The 21,977-nt window shown below is 46.6% G+C and overlaps 1 protein-coding gene across 1 annotated transcript; it reads left to right on the forward strand.

Annotated features, from left to right (window-relative positions):
• Positions 1 to 3,724: 3,724 nt before the first annotated feature.
• On the forward strand, positions 3,725 to 21,236 carry AHCY (adenosylhomocysteinase). The gene is made up of 10 exons (XM_081148927.1): positions 3,725 to 3,846; positions 10,442 to 10,632; positions 11,985 to 12,060; positions 13,394 to 13,543; positions 14,395 to 14,507; positions 14,951 to 15,158; positions 15,250 to 15,337; positions 15,437 to 15,554; positions 16,375 to 16,569; positions 20,348 to 21,236. The coding sequence occupies exons 1-10, from the start codon at positions 3,819 to 3,821 to the stop codon at positions 20,477 to 20,479; spliced, it is 1,299 nt and encodes a 432-aa protein (XP_081005053.1). The 5' UTR covers positions 3,725 to 3,818; the 3' UTR covers positions 20,480 to 21,236.
• Positions 21,237 to 21,977: the final 741 nt, after the last annotated feature.

Here is a 21,977-nt window from a genome sequence, read left to right on the forward strand (position 1 = left end):
CGATAGTAAACTTAAAAAGACAAATGATCACCACCCCAACCCCACCAGCCAACCACATCAGGAGCCTGGACTCCACCCTACCTAGCACTACTAAGAACTCCCTTCCCCTTCCTGATGTGTTTTTTTTGTTTGTTTGTTTTCCATTATATAATGATAAAAAGGGTCACCATCACCCACCAAGAAGACACAGCAATCCTAAATGCATCTGCAAGAAACAGCTGCAAAATATGTGAAGCAAAACTGACAGAACTGAAAGGAGAAATAGACAAATTCATGATTATGGTTGGAAACTTCAATGCACCTCTCACAAGTGATAGAACAACTAGACAGAAAATCAGCAAGATATAGACCTCGACGTCATCAACCAAGTATTTAATTGACACATATAGAACATTCTACCTAACAACAGCAGAATATACAGTCATTTCAAGTGCTCAAAGAACATATGTATACCATGATTTGCCACTCCTGGTTCATAAACAAATCTTACCAAATTTAAAATAATTGAAATCATACAGAGTGTGTGCTCTGATCACTAGGAAATCAAACTTAGAAATTAGTAACAATGATAATGGGAAAATATCCAAACATGTGAAAACTAAACAACACACTTATAGATAGTCCTCAGGTCAAAGAGTAAGTTTCAAGGGAAATAAAGAAATGCACTGATAGCCCATGGACACAGAAAACAGTTGGTGAAGGCCAGGGGTGGGGATGAATGGGGGATATCTGTAATAGTGTCAACAATAAAAAACAGAAAAATTAAAAAAGAAATACATTGAACTGAGTGAAAATAAAAGTATAACATTAAAATTTTGCTAAAACAGTGCTGAAAGGGATATTTAGGGCACTAAATGCATATATTAGAAAAGATAAAAAGTCTCAAATCAACAGTCTAAGCTCCCACCTCAAGAACTTAGAAAAAGCAGAGCAAAATAAACCTAAAGCAAGCATAAGGAAGTAATAAAGATAAGAGCAGAAATCAATGAGTTGAAGCAGAGAAACCATAGAGGAATTTATTAAAGCCAAGAGCCAGTTTTTTGAAAATATTGATAAAATTGCCAAACCTATAGGAAGAATGACAAAGGAGAAAAAAAAAAAAGACAGCTCTAGCAGTTTTTCTCAGTGGTTAGAGCACTGGCCTGGGGACTGAAGTGTCCTGGGTTCGATTCCAGCCAAGGACACGTATCTCGGTTGCAGGCTTGATCCCCAGCCATGGTCAGGGCTCATGCAGGAAGCAACCAACTAATGTGTCTCTCTCACATCCATGTTTCTCTCTCTTTCAGTCTAAAGAAGAAAATCCTCAGGATATCAGCTGATATCAGGAGAAGCACACAAGAAAATTCAACATCTGTTCATGGTTTTTAAAAACCACTAGAAAAATAGAATTAGAGGGAAACTTTCTCAACAAAGAGCATCTACAAAAAAAAATCTATAGCTAACATACTTAATGGTGAAAGACTGGCCCTGGCTGGTAGCTCAGTTGGTTAGAGCATCATCCTGATACACTAAGGTTGCAGGTCGGATCCCAGGTCGGGGCACATACAAGAATCAACGGATGAATACATCAATAAGTGGAACAACAAATCTATGTTTCTCTCTCTCTCCCCCCTTCCTCTCTCACTAAAAAGTAAATAATAATAATAATAATAATAAATAAACCAATAAAAAAAGTTTTAAAAAACTGGTGAAAGACTGAAGGCCCCCCCCCCAAGACTGAATGCTTTCTGTCCCAAGAACAAGGGAATAATGTCTGCTCTCATCACTCTTTTTCAACGCAGTATTAAAAGTTCTAGTCAGTGCAATAAGTGGAACAATGAATTAATGTTTCTCTCCCTTCCCCTCTCTCTGAAATCAATAACTAAAACAAAAACATAAAATTTTTTAAAAAGAACAACATAGAAAGGGTGAGAAGACAAACCACAAACCTGGAGAAGATATTTGCAGCATACAGTTAGCAAAGGACTAGTATCCAGAATATGTGAAGAATTCCTATTAACTGAAAAGAAAAAGCAAGCCATCTACTTTTAATTTTAAAAAAATTTAAAAAATATTTTAGAGAGAGAGGGAGAGGGAAAAAGACAAAGACACACACACACACAAGCATCAATTTGTTGTCCCACTTAGTCATGCATTCATTGATTGACTCTTGCATGTGCCCCGATTGGGGTACAAACCTGCAACCTAGGTGTATCGGGATGACGTTCTAACCAACTAAGCTACCCAGCCAGGGCTCAAACCACCTATTTTTAAATGGCCCGACATGAATGGAACCTTTATAGAGAAAGAATCCTAGATGGATTATAACATATGAATAGGTGTTCAACATCATTAGTACTCAAATAACTGCAAATTAAAACCACAATGAGATATCATTTCATACTTGTCAGATTGAAAGAAAATAAAAACTTGATAATAAAAGTGTTAGTAATGGCAGAAAACAATGTTTAATCACTGTTTGTGGGAACATGGTTGATGCAGCCATGCTGAGGAACAGTTTCATATTACCTAGTTAGGTTGGACATGAGCATATCTGGTCACACAACTTGACTCCTAGATATATACATACACCAAAATGTCAGAGCAGGATTCTTTGCAGTAGTAAAAACTGAAACAACCCAAAGTCTACCAATAATAGAATGAATAAATAAGTGGATTATAAAGAAATGGAAATAAATGGACCACAGCTTTCAACATCTACACGAATGACTCTCAAAAGCAATGTTGAAAGAGAAAAGCAAGTTGCAGAATTTATAAAGTATGATTTCACTTACAAAAAGGCAAAAAGACAATCAAACTAAACAACGTACTATTTAGCATTGGTCATATAGGTAGAAAACCCATTAAGAAAAGCAAAGAAATTATTAACACAAAATTCACTGTAGCGATAACCCCAGGGTTGGGGAGAAGGGCATGTGATTGAGGAGGGAAACAGGTGGCTCCTGGGGTAAGAGCTTTATTCCATCAACACCTGAATCACCTGGGTACATGTGGGCACAACAGCCATAAGTGTAGGTGAGAGGGCCCAGGAAGACAGAGCCTTCCTCTTGGAAAAAGGAACATCAACACTTGAAGGCGCCAGTGAAGGAGGAAGTTGCTAAGGCCTGATGAGGATCCCTGTCAACAGTGGGAGGCGAGTCAGGAAAGTGGGAGCCAAGGGCACACTGGTGGGACTGGTGCAGGCTGAGGCACATCTGTTGAATTCAGACAGTACAGTATGGTACCATTTATATAAAAGGCTTTAAACACAAAGAATTCTACGAAGCGTTTAATGATTTATACATATGTAGTAAAGGTATAAAAATGCGTACAAACTTACCAAAATTCAGGACAGTGGTTAGGTTGGAGGAGGGTGGAAGGTCTGGGATTCTACCTGGCATATTGCAATTTACTTATAATCTGTGTGGTAGCTACATTCGGCACATTTTACAGATGAGAGAACTGAGGCCCAGGAAAGTGAACAGGTTGGAATTTCACTTCCACTCGGTTTTGACACCGATTCACTGGCTTAACGAAAGATAGAACATTCTCATTCGCTCTCAGGCCTCTCAGCGACCTCCCTTCCTGACCCACAAGGGACAAAACCTGTTCTCAGCAGAGATCGAAGTTTGCTCTGGTCCCGCCCTGGTGCGCTGGGCTCCACCCCCAAGGCTCGGCCCTAGAGGGACTCATAAATATGCAAATAAGAGGAAGATATTTAAAGGCGCCGCCGCCAGGAACGGATCCCTTCCCGTTGCTGTCGGCCCAGTTCCGTTTCCTAGTACGAAGCCCGGCCCCCTTCGCTTGTGTCCATTACTCCGTGCGGAGTAGCCGTCAGCATGTCGGACAAACTGCCCTACAAAGTCGGTGAGTTCCAGGACATGCAGCAGGCCGCCTCAGGTCCTTGTCCGCTGGAGGCCTGTGCTGGTGGCGGCCCCGGGGCCCACGCGGGGCGCTGAGGACCCCCTTGAATCGTTGGCTCGGCGTGGTCCTGGCTGCGCGAGGCCGCCTGGGGGTTGGAGTTCTCGCGCCGGGGCGAGCGGGTAGTCAGAGGGAGCCTCGGACTACAAGTCCCGGCGTACCTCGCGAGGCCCGTGCTGTGGCGCGGACTGCTTAGCCACCAAGTGGCGGCACGTTTCGCAAAGAGCCCACCGGGGCCGACGGGGAGTGTGCACCTGGGCATGGCCTGGGACCCCTGGCATCTGCCAGGACCTGCACTAGGAGGTCCGGGTCCTGCTTCAGGAGCCTAGACCGGCCCTTTGGCCAGCTAGGGGGTCCCAGACAAGTGCCAGTCCCTCTCTGAGCCTCCCGTAGGGAAGGTGAGGGCACTGGAGCCCCAATAGGCGTGTGAGGCGAGGCCTGGAAAGCGAATCCAAGGCCGGCACTAGTCCATTCACAGGGGACTTTGGGCTTGTTACTCAACCTCTGGGGTCACCCTTCTGGCCAACAGGGACAGTCGTGCAGAGAATCTCGCAGAAAATTTGGAGTGGTTAAAAAAATTCTTCCTGCTGTCGTATGGATTGAAGCTGATATACTGATAGTTTAAGTTTACTGGGCGTTTACTAGGGGATGGGCACCATCTTATACCTTTACTCTAGATTAATTCATTTTATTCTCACGGCTTTTTAGGGTAGGGACTGTTACTTTCTCATTTTACGATGAGTGTATTGAGACATAGGAAATAAAGATAACTTGACCACAATCTTACAGCTGGAACGAGGTGGCGCAGGATATGAACCCAGGCCCTGTAGTCCTCTGAGCACACCTCACCACCGTATGTTAGAGAACATTTGGAACAACACTATGAACTTTCAGTAAAAAGCAGTTCAGGCTGGCTAGCAGTTTTTAAAGTAAATTCAAGGACACCATTAAACCTGGAGAAAGGCATCAACATTTATGGAGCACTTGCTGTGTAGCTGATTTGCATATGTTTACAGAATAATCTTCAGAGGTGGACTCATCCCATTATACAGAGAAAGAAGCTGAGGAAGTGATTTGCAGAGATTCTGTGAAATACAGTTGACCTTTGAACAACATGCGTCCACTTATATGTGGCTTTTTTCAATAAATACACCGTTGGCCCTTCATGTCTCCAGGTTTCACATCTGTGGTATTTTCCATCAGTGGTTGGTTGAATCTGCCCATGCAGAGGGTCAATTGTATGCATTGTTTTATGCCATTTAATTAATTTTTTAAAGTTAAAAAATGTATTGATTGATTTTAGGGAAAGAGAAACATTGATTTGTTGTTCTGCTTATTTTTACATTGATTGGTTGCTGCTTTTATGTGCCCTGACGGGGATCTAACCCACAACGTTGGCATATTGGGAGGACACTCTAACCAACTGAGCTATCCTGTCAGGGCAGTTCTATGCCATTTTACATGAGGGACTGGAGCATCCATGGATTTTGGATGCTCATGGGTGGGTCCCTGGTATCCAATCCCCTGTGGATACCAAGGGATGACTGAGGGTTTGAAGGCATCAAAAGTTATACACAGCCTGCCGGCATGGCTCAACGGTTGAGCATCAACCTATGGTCCAGGAGATCATGGTTTGATTCCCAGTCAGGGCACTTGCCGGGTTTAGGGCTCTGTCCCCAGTGGGGGGCGTGCAGGAGGCAGCCAATCAAAGACTCTCTCATCATTGATTTTTTTTCTCTCTCCCTCTCCCTTCCTCTTTCTGAAATCAGTAAAGATAATTTTTTTTAAAAAAAAGTTATACACAGATTTTTTTTAATATTTATTTTTCTGTTTTTATTGATTTTAGAGAGAGAAGAAGGGAGAGAGAGAGAAACATTAATCGCCTGCCTCCTGCATGCACCACGACGGGATGGAGCCTGCAACCCAGGCATGTGCCCTGACTGGGAATTGAACCAATGACCTTTTGGTGCATGGGACAATACCCAACCAACTGAGCCACACCAGCCACTGCCAGATTTTTAAAAAATTAATTAAATTATTATTTTTTTTTTACTTTCATGCTAAATCTTTATTTGGAAATGTATGTCACTGAGCAGGTCAGTCATCCTAAAATTGCAAGTCTTTACATTATGCAGAAAAATGCAAGAACTCGTTGCACATATTTTTGAAGTTAGCTGGGTCATTGCCCCTAACCCCTGTGTTGTTCAAGAGTCAATTGTAGTAGCTTATCAGTAGTAGCTTTTGAAGTAATGGCCAGAGTAGGCTATTGTCCCTATTTTGTGGGCGATGAAACTGAAGCCCAGAAAGGTTAAGTCAAGGTCACGTTAGTGGCAGAGTTGGGATAGAGGCTTGTCATACTATGGAGAGATCGATGGGTCAGGATTAAAGGCATTGGGTTGTGTGGGAGGAGATAAGTCTGCATTTGGAAGCTGGGGAGCTTGGCTGGGTAGGGTTGGAGGGAGGAAGCCCCCATCGAGGAGGGCATACTGTGCCAGACCTTGCCCATATGACAGCTTTAGTCCTCAGGACTCACAAGGTTGGGGATGATTATTCTCACTTTACAGATGAAGAAAGTGAGGCTAGCCCTATCTGGTTTGGCTCAGTGGTTAGAGTGTTTGATTCCGGCCAAGGGCATGTATCTCGGTTGCAGGCTTGATCCCCAGCCTTGGTCGGGGCGTGTGCGAGAGGCTACCAAGCAGTGTCTCTCTCACATCAGTGTTTCTCTCTCTCCCTTCCACTCTTTTTGAAAGGCAATGGAAAAAATATCCTCGGGTGAGGATTAGAAAAAAGAAAGTGAGGCTCAGAGAGGGTCTTGCTATTCTTCTTGGCTTGTCCTGGCTTAGGTGTTCCTACAACTTCTTCAAGGTCCCAGCTCCTGCAGGACCAAAAACCCCAGAGCTTGGAGCGCCAGACCCTCCTATGCCCTTGTAGGTGACGGGTCCATGGAAAACTCTGGGGCTGGCACAGCTGCCATGAGGGCAGTGCAGTTATTTTCAGCTAGAGGGACTGGTGGTAATAGAGTGGGTAGAGCTTAGCAGATTAGGACAGAGCCCATTGTCCACTGCTGCTGGGCCCCTCTTGGGAGCCTTGAGAAGGCCTCTGGCTCTAGCTCTTCCTGGCCATCAGTCCCACCTCTGCCACTGACTGGCTGTGGAACCTGGGACAGACCCCTTTCTGGGCCCTTTTCTCATTGGTAAATGCTGGGAGTTGTACTGGGTTTAGATTTGTTTCTTTTTTGTCACCCCTGACTTGTGCCAGCCCCTTTCATGGACCTTCTCTCATTCAGTCCTAACAATAGACATGGTCAGTAAACATTTGCTGGCCCCTTTTCTGTGCCAGGCCCTGCTGGGCACTGGACATACAAAGGTGACTCAAGGATGAGGTTGAAACACATACAGTTAATGTAGTATTGTCTCCATTTTATAAGTGAGGAGTTCCACCCACTTCTCACTCCACAGCCACCATCCCAGTTCTGGTCACCCTTCTCACAGGTCTTCCTGGGTCTCTTGCTCCACATATACATCCAGCAACCAAAGTTTGTCTTTTCAAAAGACAAACCGTGATTCTTCCGCTTAAAACTCTGTAGGCTTCCCACCTTACTGGGAATAAAATCCTGACTTATCTTACTTCCTCTACTAGAATCATCCTGGTGCATTCCATTCCTCCAGTAGGGGTATACCAAATTTTTTACTGTTTCCAGGTTTTTATTGAGTACCTGCTGTTTGCCAGGTCTGTATCAGATGCTTGGGGAGGAGCCACCCAGGCTAAGAGAACCACTTGGGTTAAAGCCCTGAGGTGGGAATAAGTTTCACTTGTCTGAAGACAGTAAAACTAACAGTAAGCAGATCCATGTGGTTGAGAAGTTAGGGAGGGGGAGAAGAGGGTGAAGAGGTGGGAGGACCAGGGTGGGCAGTCATGTGGGTAGGGCCTTCAGGCTGTGTAAAGAGTTAGGATTTTATTCATGGGTAAGGGGAAGCTATTGGAGGTTTGGTTTTTTACTTCAGCAGAAGAGTGGAGGTGATATAACTTAAATTTTATAAAGCATTTTCCTCTCTTCTGTGGGGAGGTTAGACCAGCGAGGAGGCTGCTTCAGTAATCTAAGGTAGGAAGTTGTGGTCGGATTGCTTATATATTGGGGATTTTGAGCCAACAATATGCTGATAGATTGGAAGGGGCTGAAAGGGGAAAAGAATCGAGAAAGTTTTTGTTTGGAGCGGCTGGTCAGATGGTGTTTCATTTCCTAAAATGGGAAAATTGGGGGAGTAACATGTTTGTGGGGAGGGTAAGGAGTCATGAGGGTTCAAACTTGACAATAGATCCAATTGTGCATCTAAGTGGAGATGTTGAGCAGGCAATTGGATTACATGAGTCTCATGGTCAGGGGAGAAGTTGGACTGGAGAAAAACACGTGGGAGTCATTGCTGTAGAGAAGGTATTTAAAGGAAACGGGAGATGATGGAGCCCTGAGGGCTTCCAAACATTAGTCATTTATAGGAAGAGGAGCCAGGAAGGTAGGAGAAAAACCACACAAGGACAGTTATAGAAGCCAAAGAAAGGGTTTCAGAAGGAGGGAGTAATTAGTGGGATCAGTGCTGCAGGGAGAAACGTGAACATAGGTAATTGACTATTAGATGTGGGGATCAGGCTCATCTTGGGAGACCTTGAGAAGAGTGGCATCCATGGAATAGTGAAGTCCTCAAGGATGTGAGAGGATATGCCTGGTCTGTAGTACAGATGAGGACTAGTGGATTCCATGGAGGAAAAGTGGCATCGTTCGGAATTCTCAGTGAATTGTGGTGAGGTTGGAACAGACATGCATACAGTTAATGTAGTATTGTTCCATTGTAGTATTGATGAAAGAAAGGTCAGTTGAAGAAGAAAGGTGTTAGAGGTTTGGAGAGTAAATTTACTAAGAAAATGTAAGAGGATTGCTGGCATGTTCCTTGAGATTTGCATCTTAATAAATGAGACCCTTTGGTGTGGCTGTGATTTTTTTTCCTGCTGGACTCAATGGTTTAGGTGGGGTGGAGGGGTGGATTTAACCAGGGTGGGAGTTTTGCCATGATTTATCAGAGGATGGAAGGGTAGAAGGGATAGCAAAATCTTAAACTGTGGCAGGAAGAAATTGAGAACATGAAGGTAATGCTGTCAGGGGCAGTGAAAATTGGTAGGATTAATGGATTAGAGATTCTGACCTGACTGGCTGCAACCTTATTGGAGTTGGGGCTATAGAGGGAGAGGACTGGAAAGATGGAACATGGTTAGAGTCAGTTGCTTGAAGTCAATATTTCCAAGGGAGAGTATCACTGGTGATGGGATGCCAAGGTGGGCAGGGTGAGGTAGGGGTGGTGATAGGGGGAGGGAGTGTGTGTTGAGGCCCAGTAGTAGTAGTAGTCCCTCCCATGGGGGAGGAATATTTCATTTCTGAATTGTACAGCAGGAAGCAGACTGACTTAGTTTTATTATGTTATTATTAAATTCTCTACCCAGTTACCACCTCCTTGGGTAATTGACAGGATCTAAGCTTCCCTAAAGATAGTAATCACCAGCAGCCCAGGCCCCATCCTAGACCTACTGGATCTGATTTTCCAGGAGAGATTTATAAGCCTGACAGATGACTCTTAACGGGGAAGGGACTGAGTTTTGGAATGGGCTAGCGTAACGGGGTAGGGAGGGTGAGATTATCAGGAGAGTATTGAGATAGTGAGAGCTCATAATAGTATCCTTTTTTCCTGCCTGAGAATTTAGACAAATTTGAGACATCTGGGGTGGCAGATAGAATCCAAAATATAACTTTCATTACTAATAACATTGAAGCCAGAGGATGTAGATTAGTGTCAAAGTCCAATGATCCTGCTAACTGTACCCCAAAACTCAGTTAACACTCGTTACAGGCAAGGTGCAGGCAAGGTGCGCCTGCGAGGGTCTGTGTGTGGAAGAACGTGCTCCCTGCTGGCAAGGTGGCTGCTGATTGCTTGCAAAAGGGGGAGCTGAACCGGGCATGCCCAGAGCATCACTTACACAGATGAATTCTCTCCGTGGGGAACCATCAGGAGTGGGGAAGAAACATTTTCATATCTTTAAGAAGATCAAAGAACTGTGCTGAATCCAAGGTGTTAGTATCGTTTATGAGTATTGAATTCAGCAAGAGTGATGACTTGGAAGGTGGACAGACAACCAGGAGCTAACATCTGTAGGGAGTGAGGAGGTTGGTAGGTGGCTGCAGAAAGGGTAGTGGGACGTATATGTACATATATATAGGCTGATAGCTATTTTCAAGGGGGCGCTTACCTGTGTTATTTACACGTGCTGTGTGATTCTTTGATTGAATGTGCCCTCGTACAAGACTGTAAGCTGAGGTAGGCAGGGACCATGCCTTTCTTTTTTGCCTGCCTCGGCTCCATCAATCCGTGTGGAGTGCGTGGCAGTCAGGCACCAGGTTGCTCAGCCTAGCGTTTTGAGCCCACAAGTGGACGAGTGACCAGTGCTTGCCGGTTTGTGGGTGAGCCGCTCATGGAACTCCCATCCGCCTGCCCCGCAGCTGACATCAGCCTGGCCTCCTGGGGACGCAAGGCCCTGGACATGGCGGAGAACGAGATGCCGGGCCTGATGCGCATGCGGGAGATGTACTCAGCTTCCAAGCCGCTGAAGGGCGCCCGCATCGCCGGCTGCCTGCACATGACCGTTGAGACAGCCGTCCTCATCGAGACCCTCGTTGCCTTGGGTGCTGAGGTGAGGTCCGCAGCTGTTCTGGGCGAAGTGGGAAATCCAGTGGGGTGCCCCCTCAGGCCCAGCTGGGCTGCAGCTGGGCCACAGCGCCGTCACTTTTTGTGGTGAGTGCTGAACACATTTTTTTTTTTTCTTACTGGGAAGATGGCATCAAACTGCCCGCAATTCACACGCTCCTGACTGAGGCCCCTCCGGTGGGGAAAAATGCAACCCAGCGTTGCACTGAGTTAAGGACTGGCTGGCTCTCACTGGCCCTCCTCGGGTCAGGTGCCGGCCCTGGGCCAGTCACAGCTGCCAGAAGGATGGTGTGCTCTGATTGGTTCAGCCTGGGCCTGGGTTCGTGATTGACAGCTCTCCTAACCACTGTAGGAGGCTGGGCCCAAGTTAGTTTCTCCTAAAGAAGGCAGGGCCGAGCAGCCAAAACCAACTAACAGACTACGCTGGGGCTCGGTCCTTGGACCTCTTCTTTCTTTTCCATATTCACGCTCTGATTTTATGACTTTAAATACTATCTACATGGTGATGACTCCCAGATAAATGTACTAGCTTAGACTTTTCCCTGGGAGCTCGAGACTTGTATATTCAGCAGCTGGTGTGTCGTCTCCACTTAGAGAGATAACAGACACATCGACCTTGACATGTCCATGTGAACTCATGATTTCTTATGCGCCCCTCACCCATCCTTTTCTGCAGTCTTCCCACATAAGCAAATGGAAGCTCAGCCTTCCAGGTTTTCTTAGTTCAAGAACCTGGGGTCATCCCTGACTCCTTTCTCTCTCATTCCAACAACTAATCCTACAGCAAATCTGGTCAGCGCAGCCTTCAAAATACACCTGTTATCACCTCTACTACTTCTGTGACATCTCTTCTGACCTTTTTTTTTTTTTAAATATATCTTTATGATTTCAGAGAGAGGAAGGGAGAGGGAGAGAGAGAGAGAGATAGAAACATCAATGATGAGAGAGTCATTGATCGGCTGCAGCCCACAACCCGCGCATGTGCGCTGACCGGGAATGGAATCCTGATCGCCTGTATCCTAGGTCGACGCTCAACCGCTGAGCCACGCCCGTCTGGGCTCCTCTGACCTCTTAACAACAGCTTCTTCCCTTGTCTCCTTGCTTCCTTGTGGACCCCCGTTCTCCTCCACACAGCACCAGAGTGATGGTTTAAAACAGAAGTTGGGTCTTGTCACTGTTCTGGCTCCCGTTCCCTCACCAGCGCCCCCACTCTATAGCCACAGAGCCTGCTGGGCCTAAAACACAAGCCTCTTGCCTCTAGCTCCGGGGCTTTTCCTTATCCCTGGCAGTGACCCTTGTGTTTCTGTGACCACAGCCCTGTCTTGCTGGCTCTTCTAGGTGCAATGGTCCAGCTGCAACATCTTCTCCACCCAGGACCATGCAGCAGCTGCCATTGCCAAGGCCGGCATTCCAGGTGAGTGCTGCTTGCTGCTGGGGGTGTGGGGATGCATGAAGGGGCTCTGCTGCTCCATGTTTGCTTCACTGACTCCTGCAGTGACAGGTTTCCCTGTAGCAGGGGAGGGGAGTCATGAGCACACAGTCCTAGCCTAATGACCTATAGGAAAGAGCTGTTTTGTTCCACTGTCATCTAAAGTTCTGTGGGAGGTGCTTGTTGTCCCAGCTTAAGTCATGTGATCAAGGACAGGATGGGAACCACTTGGTATAGAGGAGGGGAAGTTCCTTAAAGAAAGGATCGGGAGGAATACTGGTCAGAAAAAGAGCCCCAGAGGTTTATTGCCTAGGGTCTGATGGTCTAGGGAACTGGGGGAAGGAAGGACCAAAACTAGGAGGAAGAACTTTCATAAGCTGTTGGAGAAACTGGCATATGTCTGCCTGGGTCTGTGGAGGGGAGTGGTTGGCTCTGATGGTGATTACATAGGACATTCATGAGTTCTAACTAGCCTCAGGTGGAGGGGAAAGTGTCAGGAGGATCTCTCCAGAGTCTGACCAGGGCTGGATAGGCATGTCTCCCTTTCCTCAGCCGTGGTTGGGCTTCATGCCCCTTTTCTGGGAAATGCCTCATTTTCAAGACTGTTGTCTGCCCCAGATAGGCAAAGGGGCTTACTGCCCTGCTTGGCTTGTGGCCTTTGCTCAGAGGAGATTCAGAGGAGCCTCACACTCATGTCCCAGTCATACCATATGATGGGAGGAGCCTGGACTGGTGGTAATATCTGGCACAGAGAAAGTACTCTACTATTAGTAATTTTTTGGCCAGACTTTGCCTGAGACTATCCACCACAGAGACTGATGGGTCTTCAAGTCCTTTCAGTGCAGAATGATCCTTGGATCTTGTCTTGTGGGTCCATCTGAGTGTGGCTCCCTGCCCCTGCAGCACCCCATCCCAGCACTTTGGGTGGGAGCCTGGTCACTATGGGTTGATACCCTAGTCCTTGGGGCTCAGACAAAAAGTGGTAGGAAAGTAAAGAATTATCTCCAGTTACCTATATCTGGCCTCCAACCCACTTAACCCATACTATTTGTCCCATTTACAGATGAGGAAACTGAGGTTCAGAGAGGTAAAGTGATTTTCCCAAAGTCACACAGCTGGCGAGTACAGAGCCAGGATTTGAACTCCGATCTCTCTAGCTCCAAGTTGTGTTTTTATTACCACTGAGTCCTCAGAGGGGCTGGAGATGGCTGGGCAAGGGAATTAGGAAGGAGATAGTATTGGCTCTGCCCGGGTTGTTAGTTCTCTGGAGCAGGTACCAGTGGGGAAGGCAGACCCTGATGTGCCACTTGCTTTCCAGTGTATGCCTGGAAGGGTGAAACCGATGAAGAGTACCTATGGTGCATTGAGCAGACGCTATACTTCAAGAATGGGCCTCTCAACATGATTCTGGACGATGGTGGTGACCTCACCAACCTCATCCATACCAAGTACCCACAGCTCTTGTCAGGTGAGTAGGGTGGGTGGGTAGGCTGGGTGCTTGCTGGCAACCTAGATGGAGCCTGCTTGCCCATGTAAAAGCAGCAGGCTGGTAGGATTCCCAGCACCTCAAACAGCAGATTCTGTGGAAGATGGGAGGATAGCAGTTTCATGCAGGCATGCTGGGGCCTGGCCTCCTGACTTCTGCCAGGGTGGCTGGGGGAGATCTGGCTGAGATGCTCATCCAAGAACAAGCATAAGCCAGGGCTGGGAATGAGTCAGATTTGTTAAGCAGGGTCAGATTTGTTAGAGAGGAAAGTGGGGTGTGGGAGTCAGTTGGTGCAAAGGCCCTGAGGCAGGAAAGGACTTACTCTTCAAGAAACAGCATGGTAGCGTCCTTCACTGGGAGGAAGTATTTAGTGAAGGCCAGATGTGTGAGTACTTACTAGGCTAAGATAAAAGAATTTGGCTTGATCCTAAGAGCAATGGAAATAATTAGAGGGTTTTGAAAAGATTTCTCTAAAAACGTACATGTTCAAAATGCCTGCTGTGTGGAGGAAGTGTTGCAGCTGGGAGATCAGGTGAGTAATGATGGTAGCAGGGACTAGGGCAGTGGCAGTGGGAATGGAGAGTTCTCAAGTGTCCTGGCGACGATGCTGACTACTCCCTCATGCTTGCCTGGATGATTGGTGGACTGTGGTATCAGTCACAGGGATGTGAACCCAGAAAGAGGAGTGGCTTTAGAGGACAAAGATGAGGAATTTGGGTGAGTAGATGGTATAGGCTCTTGGGGCTCCGTTCCAGAGTCTCCTCCCACACACACTCCAATCCCTTGGGTAGCCCCTTCCTGGCCTGAGGCTCACCCCTTCCCCTCTTTTCCAGGCATCCGAGGCATCTCTGAGGAGACCACGACAGGGGTCCACAACTTATACAAGATGATGGCCAACGGGATCTTGAAGGTTCCTGCCATTAACGTCAATGACTCTGTCACAAAGGTGAGCCTGTAGGGCAATGACAGTTCCAGCTGTTGGCTCCCAGTGCAGCTTGGGAGTAGGTCCCTGAGGAAGGACCCTGGGAAGGCTGCAGGCTAGGGACTTGAAGGCCTCATTTGAGGGGAGGAAGGAGATTGTAGACTGTGGGTAATTAATGTATTAAAGAGGGGACAAAAAGCACAGTGAGAGTGGCGCATCAGGAGCTTTAAAGTGAAGCAGATTCTTTGGGCAATCTCTTCTAGTAATTGATTCTGAAGAAGGCTTCTGGACCAGCAGAGAAAGGCTAGCAAGAAGGGCTAATTAGGGTGAGAGGCATAGGGCATAAGCTTGTGGGGAAAAGTCATAGATGATCAGCCCAAGGCCCACCAGGCCAAGATGCTGAGAGTGGGTCTGGGTCCCCAGGGCCTTGCCTGCTCCCATTGTCCCTTTGCCCCCTCTCCTTTCAGAGCAAATTTGACAACCTCTATGGCTGCCGGGAGTCCCTCATAGATGGCATCAAGCGGGCCACAGACGTGATGATTGCGGGCAAGGTGGCGGTGGTAGCGGGATATGGCGACGTGGGCAAGGGTTGTGCCCAGGCCCTGAGGGGTTTTGGGGCCCGAGTCATCATCACCGAGATTGACCCCATCAATGCACTGCAGGCTGCCATGGAGGGTACGATAGGGTGAGGGTTGGCTGTCAGTCACTGGAGCCAGAGGAAAGGCAGGGCCACCCTAGGTGCCCCATGGCCACTGTTTCTGCACAGGCTATGAGGTGACCACCATGGACGAGGCCTGTCAGGAGGGCAACATCTTTGTCACCACCACAGGCTGTGTTGACATCATCCTTGGCAGGTAGGTGCCAGGTAGGGGGTCCTGGGGAGTGAGAGAAGGGGCTAGCTTGGGGCTGCTCTTTGCCCCTAATGGTTTCCCATGGGTTTGGACTCCCCATAGGCACTTTGAGCAGATGAAGGATGACGCCATCGTGTGTAACATTGGACATTTTGATGTGGAGATTGATGTCAAGTGGCTGAATGAGAATGCTGTGGAGAAAGTGAACATCAAGCCCCAGGTGAGCAGCCCAGTCCTTCCAGCAGGGTGGGCAGATGTAGGGCTGAGAGGGGTATGCTCACGGGGTGGCCATCAGGGGAAGGCAGATGAGGCAGCTCTGGCAACCTGGGCAGTGGGATGGGGAAGAAGACGGCCTGGATTCAGGGCACTTAAGTCAGCATCTCGGAGGGAGGCCAGGGCATTCTGTTTTTCAAAGGTCCCAAGATGTTCTGATGAGCAGCCAAGGTTTAGCATCACTACATTCAGCTTTTACTGAGCATGATGATTGAGAACATGGGATCTGTCCTCAGACTGTCCAGACTCAGATTGCAGCTACTTCTTAGTGTGTGGCTCTGGACAAGTTTAACCCTTTAAATTTTAGTTTCTTTATTTGTAAAATAGGGATAATAACGGTACTTAAACCATAGGGTTGTTGTTAGTCATATGTATATATATACACATATAATTATATATATAGTTACATGTGTGCTCTTAGCTCAGGGCACATGGCAATAATAACAACAATAACAACATTAGCTAGTACTTACTGAATACTTAGTATGTGCCAAGCTGTGTGTCAAGTGCTTTATATGTGTCAGCTCATTAAATTCTCACAGCAGACCTGTGAGGTCTGTAGCTCAGAGCTGCTTGATAAGTATTGCCTATTATTATTAATTGAGTGTGACAGGGCCTGTGCTAGAGGCTGTTCTAGGGCAGTCCAGGCCCTTCACAGCTGCTGTTGGAGATAGGGAGGCCTGCTGGACAAGAGGGTAGGAGGAGGCAGGGGTGGACATTGGGAGCATTGCCCCACTAGCCCTCACTGCTGCTCTGTCCACTTGCAGGTGGACCGCTACCGGCTAAAGAATGGGCACCGCATTATCCTGCTGGCTGAGGGCCGGCTGGTCAACCTGGGCTGTGCGATGGGTCACCCCAGCTTCGTGATGAGCAACTCCTTCACCAACCAGGTGCTGGCGCAGATTGAACTGTGGACCCATCCGGACAAGTACTCTGTTGGGGTCCACTTCCTGCCCAAGAAGGTGGGTATCCACCTCCGACCCAGGCCAAGGGTCATGTGTCTGGGCTCCCCACACAGGGCTTGCCAGAGTTTACTTGAGAGGTCCTCACAGGGTATTACACAGGGCAGAAATAATTTTCTTCATTTAGCAGTAGAAGAAACTCAGGCCCAAAGTAGGGAATGCCTCCCAGAGTGGTAGGGCTGGGTGATGAGAAGAGCATGGGCTTTGTAGGGCGACCTACCCAGGTTTAAATCTAAGTCTTAGCACTTAGCAGCTGTATAACTGGGGCAAGTTACTTAACTTCTCTGTGCTTCTATTTCCTCCTCTGTAAAATAAAGGTAATACTACCTCTTTTAAGGATTATGAGGATTCCCTTAGATCAGGGGTCACAAACCCACATGCCCATGGGTACTGGGCAGGTAAATGAGTTGACTGGGCTGGGTGAGGACTAATAGATGAGCACATACCCCAGTGAAGGGGTCAGCTAACTGTCATTAACCTGAAACCAAGGCCCATTGGACCAGGGCTCCTGACATTTCAAGAGAAGCCAGATATTAAGATCTTTGTATGAAATATTTAATTTTTAAATATAGGCAACTTGTTACCTTTTTTTTTGTTTTGTTTTGTTTTTTTAAATGTATCTTTATTGATTTCAGAGAGAGGAAAGGGAGAGAGAGAGATAGAAACATCAGTGATGAGAGAGTCATTGATCGGCTGCCTCCTGCACGCCCCCAACTGGGGATCGGGCCCACAACCCCAGCATGTGCCCTGACAAGGAATCGAACCCCGATCGCCTGGATCCTAGGTCGATGCTCAACCACTGAGCCATGCCCGGCCAGGCTTGTTACCGTTTTTAAAAATAACCAGGTGGGTTAACTTGGACATGTTTGTAAGCCAAATGCAGCCTTCAGGCTATAGAATTGTGGCCTTGGAATGAGATGATACCACTAACACGCTGAGCATAGAACCTGACAATGCTATGGGAATGTGGTCAGGGTAACCGTGACAGTGAGTCTTCTGACATCAAACCCAGTGCTCATTCTAACACCCCATGCAATGTGCACACCCCCAGCAATCAGAATTGCTATGTTTTAGTCCTGGCTTTTTTTGCCAGTGTCATGGGTGAACTTGGCTTTGCCATTTAGCCTGTCTTGGCCTCAGTTTCCCTATCAGCTAATTGGTAAGAGTAGCTCTTGCTTATCTAGCATTTGGCTACTGGAGAGGTTGTGGTGGAGTCTCCATACCACTCCCCCTACCCCTTGAAAGGCTGGTTCTTCCAAGTGAAGTAGGAAAAGGCCCAGGTGTCCTCTTGTGGCCTGGGGCATAGGGCATCGGCCCCCAGAGCCAGCTCCTTTCCCCCTAGTCTTCCTTGGGCACTTCCCTTGGACCAGATGCTTTACCCATAAGGGCCTCTGGGCTATCCTGTTCTGTGTAGTCTGCAAGGTTCCCAGCCTTGTGGGGTTAAAAAAGTCTCATTTGACCTCAATCTGATTCCAGTTGGAGGAAATATGGCTGTGAATTCGGTGAGAAATTAAACAGACCTTTGAAATGAGGTTAGGGCTGGAAGTAAAGAGGCAAAGATCTCATATCCCACCCCAGCATATGGCCCCATTCTTACCTCCCTCATCACTGCCAAGGTATGGACTGGGGACGAGACATTCTCAGCTTCATGCCTGACACATACTGTGTGGGCAACGACAGAGAGAGCAGCCGCCATTTATTAAGGTGTCTACTTGCACCAAGAAGTGTAGCACTGATCTTTGTAATAGCCATGAGAGATCCATCCTACAAATGAGGAAACTAAGGTTCAGAGATTGACTTGCTCCCACAGCTGTCAAGTATTGAGCCAGGAGTAGAACCCAACTCTACTGTCTGTCCACACTGTTAACCATTATGACACACTGCTTTCTGGGGTGAGTGCAGGGAGAAGGAAGAAGTGTGTTCAGGTCTAGGCCAGGCCAAGTGAAGGGAGTATTTAGTGTGTACTCTGGTGGTTGGAGACCTTCATTCTGCTTCCAGAACTAGCATGGACTTGGGGCTGGGCTCTGCTCATGCCTTTGCCTTCTCCCCAGTTTCTTCATCTGTTATATAGAAGAATAAACCCTACCCTCCTTAGGGGTATTTGTGAGGCTCTAATGAGACAATGGATTTGAAATCACTTGGAAATGTAAAAGTTCTTGGGGCTCAGCTGTGGAACAAAGCTGTTGTGTCATCATGGGATGGGACTTGGGGCATTAGGGGCAGAAAGAGGCCCTACGCAGAGCCAGAAGCTGAGAAAGTTGACCCTTCTCTAAGTACAACCACTTGCCCTTCTTCTCAGACCCCTTTTATGTATTTCAGCACTGGTAAGACTTAAAAATTGGCTTTATTTAACCCTAGCCTCTGTCCTTCTTAGTTTCTGTTCCATCTCTTCAAAGCTGCCTTGGAGGCCATAAGTTAAGATACTTGAGACAAGTTTTCGGGTGTGAGAGCCAGAAGGACCTGGGTTCAAGTCCTAGCTCTATCAGTAACTAGCTGTGTGACCTTGGACAAGTCATTTCACCTTTCTGAGCCTTCATTTCTACATTTATGAACGGAGGATGGCAACTTTTATTAGTCAGGATCCTTTTGGTGGCATGTGGTAGATAGAAACCCTGTTTAAACTGGTGTGTTAGTTATCTATTGCTATATAACAATTTAACCCCAAAACTTAATTGCTTAAAACAATAAATGTTTATTATTTCAGTTTTTGTGGGCCAGGGATTTTAGAGCATCTTAGTGGGGTGGTAATGACTTGAGGTCCTTTATGGTCCTTTCTGAAGTCTAGACTGTGGCTGGGAGAGCCACTTCACCTCACTGTTGGCAGGAGGACTCAGTTCCTTGTCACATTGGTCCTTCCATAGGGCCACTTAAGTGTCCTCATGAGATGACAGCTGGCCTTTCACCAGAGTGAGTAGTCCAGGGGAGCAAAGGAGCTAGCTGCAGTGTCTTTTAGAACCTAGTCTCTAAGTCACACACCATCACTTCTGCTATTTTCCTGTTCATTAGAAGTGAGTCACTTAAGGGGTAAGGAATTAGGCTGCACCTTTTGGAGAAAGGATTATTATGAATTTCTAGACAAAGAATTTAAGTACATATTTTAAAACAATCACAACCAATTTAATCTAAAAAGGAAGTCTATTGGCTATACAGGGTGGGGTGAAAGTAGGTTCAAAGATGTCCATATGAAAAATAATACAATAACTAATAATAATACAAGAATAAACTGTGTTTCACGTACTCACGACTGTAAACTACTTTTGCCCCACTCTGTGTAATGGAGGAGTCTAAGATTCAGACAGTGGACCCAGGGATTCAGTGTTATTAGAGCTCTGTGTTTCTCTGTCTTGGCTCTTTTTTTTCCTTACATTCACTTCACTTGTCAATTGGACTTACCACTAGCAAGCTGAGACTGATACCCTCCCTGTTTAGGAATCCTGGTGGACTTGGAGAGACCCTTTCTCTACCTGTTATGGAAAATGCCCTTTCCATAGATAAATTCCAGAGAAGCATTTTGGTTAGCTACTTGGGTTGGTGGAAGGTGGGGAAGGAGATGTAACTGATGGTCCCACCAGGGTTACTTGGAGGGAAGGAGGTAGCGTGGTTCCCTTTGGAGGAAGGGGAGCTGGGCAGTCAACAACACACCCACTGAGGGTGACGGAGGATAGGATGAGGTAATGTGTGTGGCGCATGGCAGATACCCCAACTGAGTAGTTCTTGATGCAGGTAAGGGGTTCCAGAGCATGGTACTGAGTCTACATCTTCCTGTGTTTCTCCGCAGCTGGACGAAGCAGTAGCTGAAGCCCACCTGCGCAAGCTGAATGTGAAGCTGACCAAGCTGACTGAGAAGCAGGCCCAGTACCTGGGCATGCCCCGTGATGGCCCCTTCAAGCCCGATCACTACCGCTACTGAGAACCAGGCCTGCCCTTTTTGCCTTCTAGCTGCTGTCCTTGTCCAGGTCCCACATCTCCCCAAGAGTAAATGGCGCCAACTTTGAGAATGGTTTGTGAATGTCCCCCATTGACTCCCTGTGGCTGGTCACTCAATCTTTGGGCTCCACTACATCCCTCATACTGTTCCATGCGTGACAGGGCAATTTGAGAAGGTAATTGAGCCCTTCCTCAAGCCCTGGTCACAGTGGAGGTATATGGGAGATACCCACAGGGAACCATGAGCTCAGGGGTTTTGGAAGTAGTGGGCACAACGCCTGTGCACTTTATTATCTAAGCCCTCACCTGGCCTATGGATGTTGTACCCATGTTCTTGGTTTATAGGTTCACTGGTTCCTCAGCCCATGGCAAATGAGAAGGAGCTATATCAATGGGTAGGGAGGAACTGTTGGAGTTTGAATGCTCCTGAGAGCCTGGCTTAGTGCTGGGCATTCTCTTAAACCTCAGAACAATGAGGTTGGTACTTTCAGTCCCCTATTTTATAGGGGTTATAAAATATACTGTTATGGGACAGTGGAGAAAGAACAAGAGAAGTGACAGCCAGAGGTTGAGATGGGCCAGAGAATCTTAAAAGCAGGCATAGATCTGCCACCACTTTGTAATGGTTCCTATCACAACCCTGGATCAAAAAGAGATTAATTTGGTTTATAAAGTTTATATAATGCTTATAATGTTAGAGCAGGAAGGTAGGTAAATAAAAATTTTGGTGCCTAAAAGAATTTTGAGCCTTTATTATATAGATACTGTAATCCACTGCCAACAATGTATGCCTTAAGGGGTGATATTTGTGTGCTGATGAAGACACAGAGTTGGGGGGTGGGGTGGGAAAGATAGAAGAGGGTATAGGAGGGATAAATGGTGGTGGGAAAAAAATAAAGGGAAAAAAAAAAGACGGGGTTGTCTGCAGTTTGGGGTTTTAACCCTTGGGCTTGGAAGGATGGGTAAAGTGAAGAGAACTCTTAATCTCTTTAAGCATGTTTCTTGTAAACAGCTTTTTTTTAACCCAATCTAAGACTATCATTTAATAGGTGAATTGAACCCTTTATATTTATTGTAACTTATGTTTGTATTTATTTTCTGTACCATAGTTTTTATGTCCCAATTCATATTTTCTTTTTCTCCCCATTTCCACTTTGGACTGATCCAGTATTCCTTGGGGAGCTATTGTTTATTGAGCACCTACTGGGTGCTAGGGGCTTTGTAGTTGATTTTTTTTATTTTCACAACAAGCTTAGTACTAATATCTTAATTTTATAGATGAGAGTAGAGAGAGACTCAGGGAGGTTAAGTGTCTTTCCTAATTTCAAAGTTTTTAAGAGGCCTCATCATGAATGAAATCACAAAAAGTTGAGCTCCCTCCTATTTGCCTAAATGGTCATTTACTGAACTCCTAATCTGGTCTAGGAAATTAAAGCAAAATAAGAACCCACGTGGGAATGATAACTGGAAACTATTCTAAG

Source organism: Miniopterus schreibersii, assembly GCF_964146895.1.
Source record: "Miniopterus schreibersii genome assembly, chromosome: 10".
NCBI classification, from domain to species: Eukaryota; Metazoa; Chordata; class Mammalia; order Chiroptera; family Miniopteridae; genus Miniopterus; species Miniopterus schreibersii.

Bases quoted from the DNA above. Each gene is read 5' to 3' on its own strand.
- AHCY (XM_081148927.1), top strand. From the start codon at position 3,819: ATGTCGGACAAACTGCCCTACAAAGTCG. The intron at 15,555-16,374 runs GTGAGCAGCCCA...GTCCACTTGCAG, and splicing joins AAGTGAACATCAAGCCCCAG to GTGGACCGCTACCGGCTAAA. The intron at 16,570-20,347 runs GTGGGTATCCAC...GTTTCTCCGCAG, and splicing joins TCCACTTCCTGCCCAAGAAG to CTGGACGAAGCAGTAGCTGA.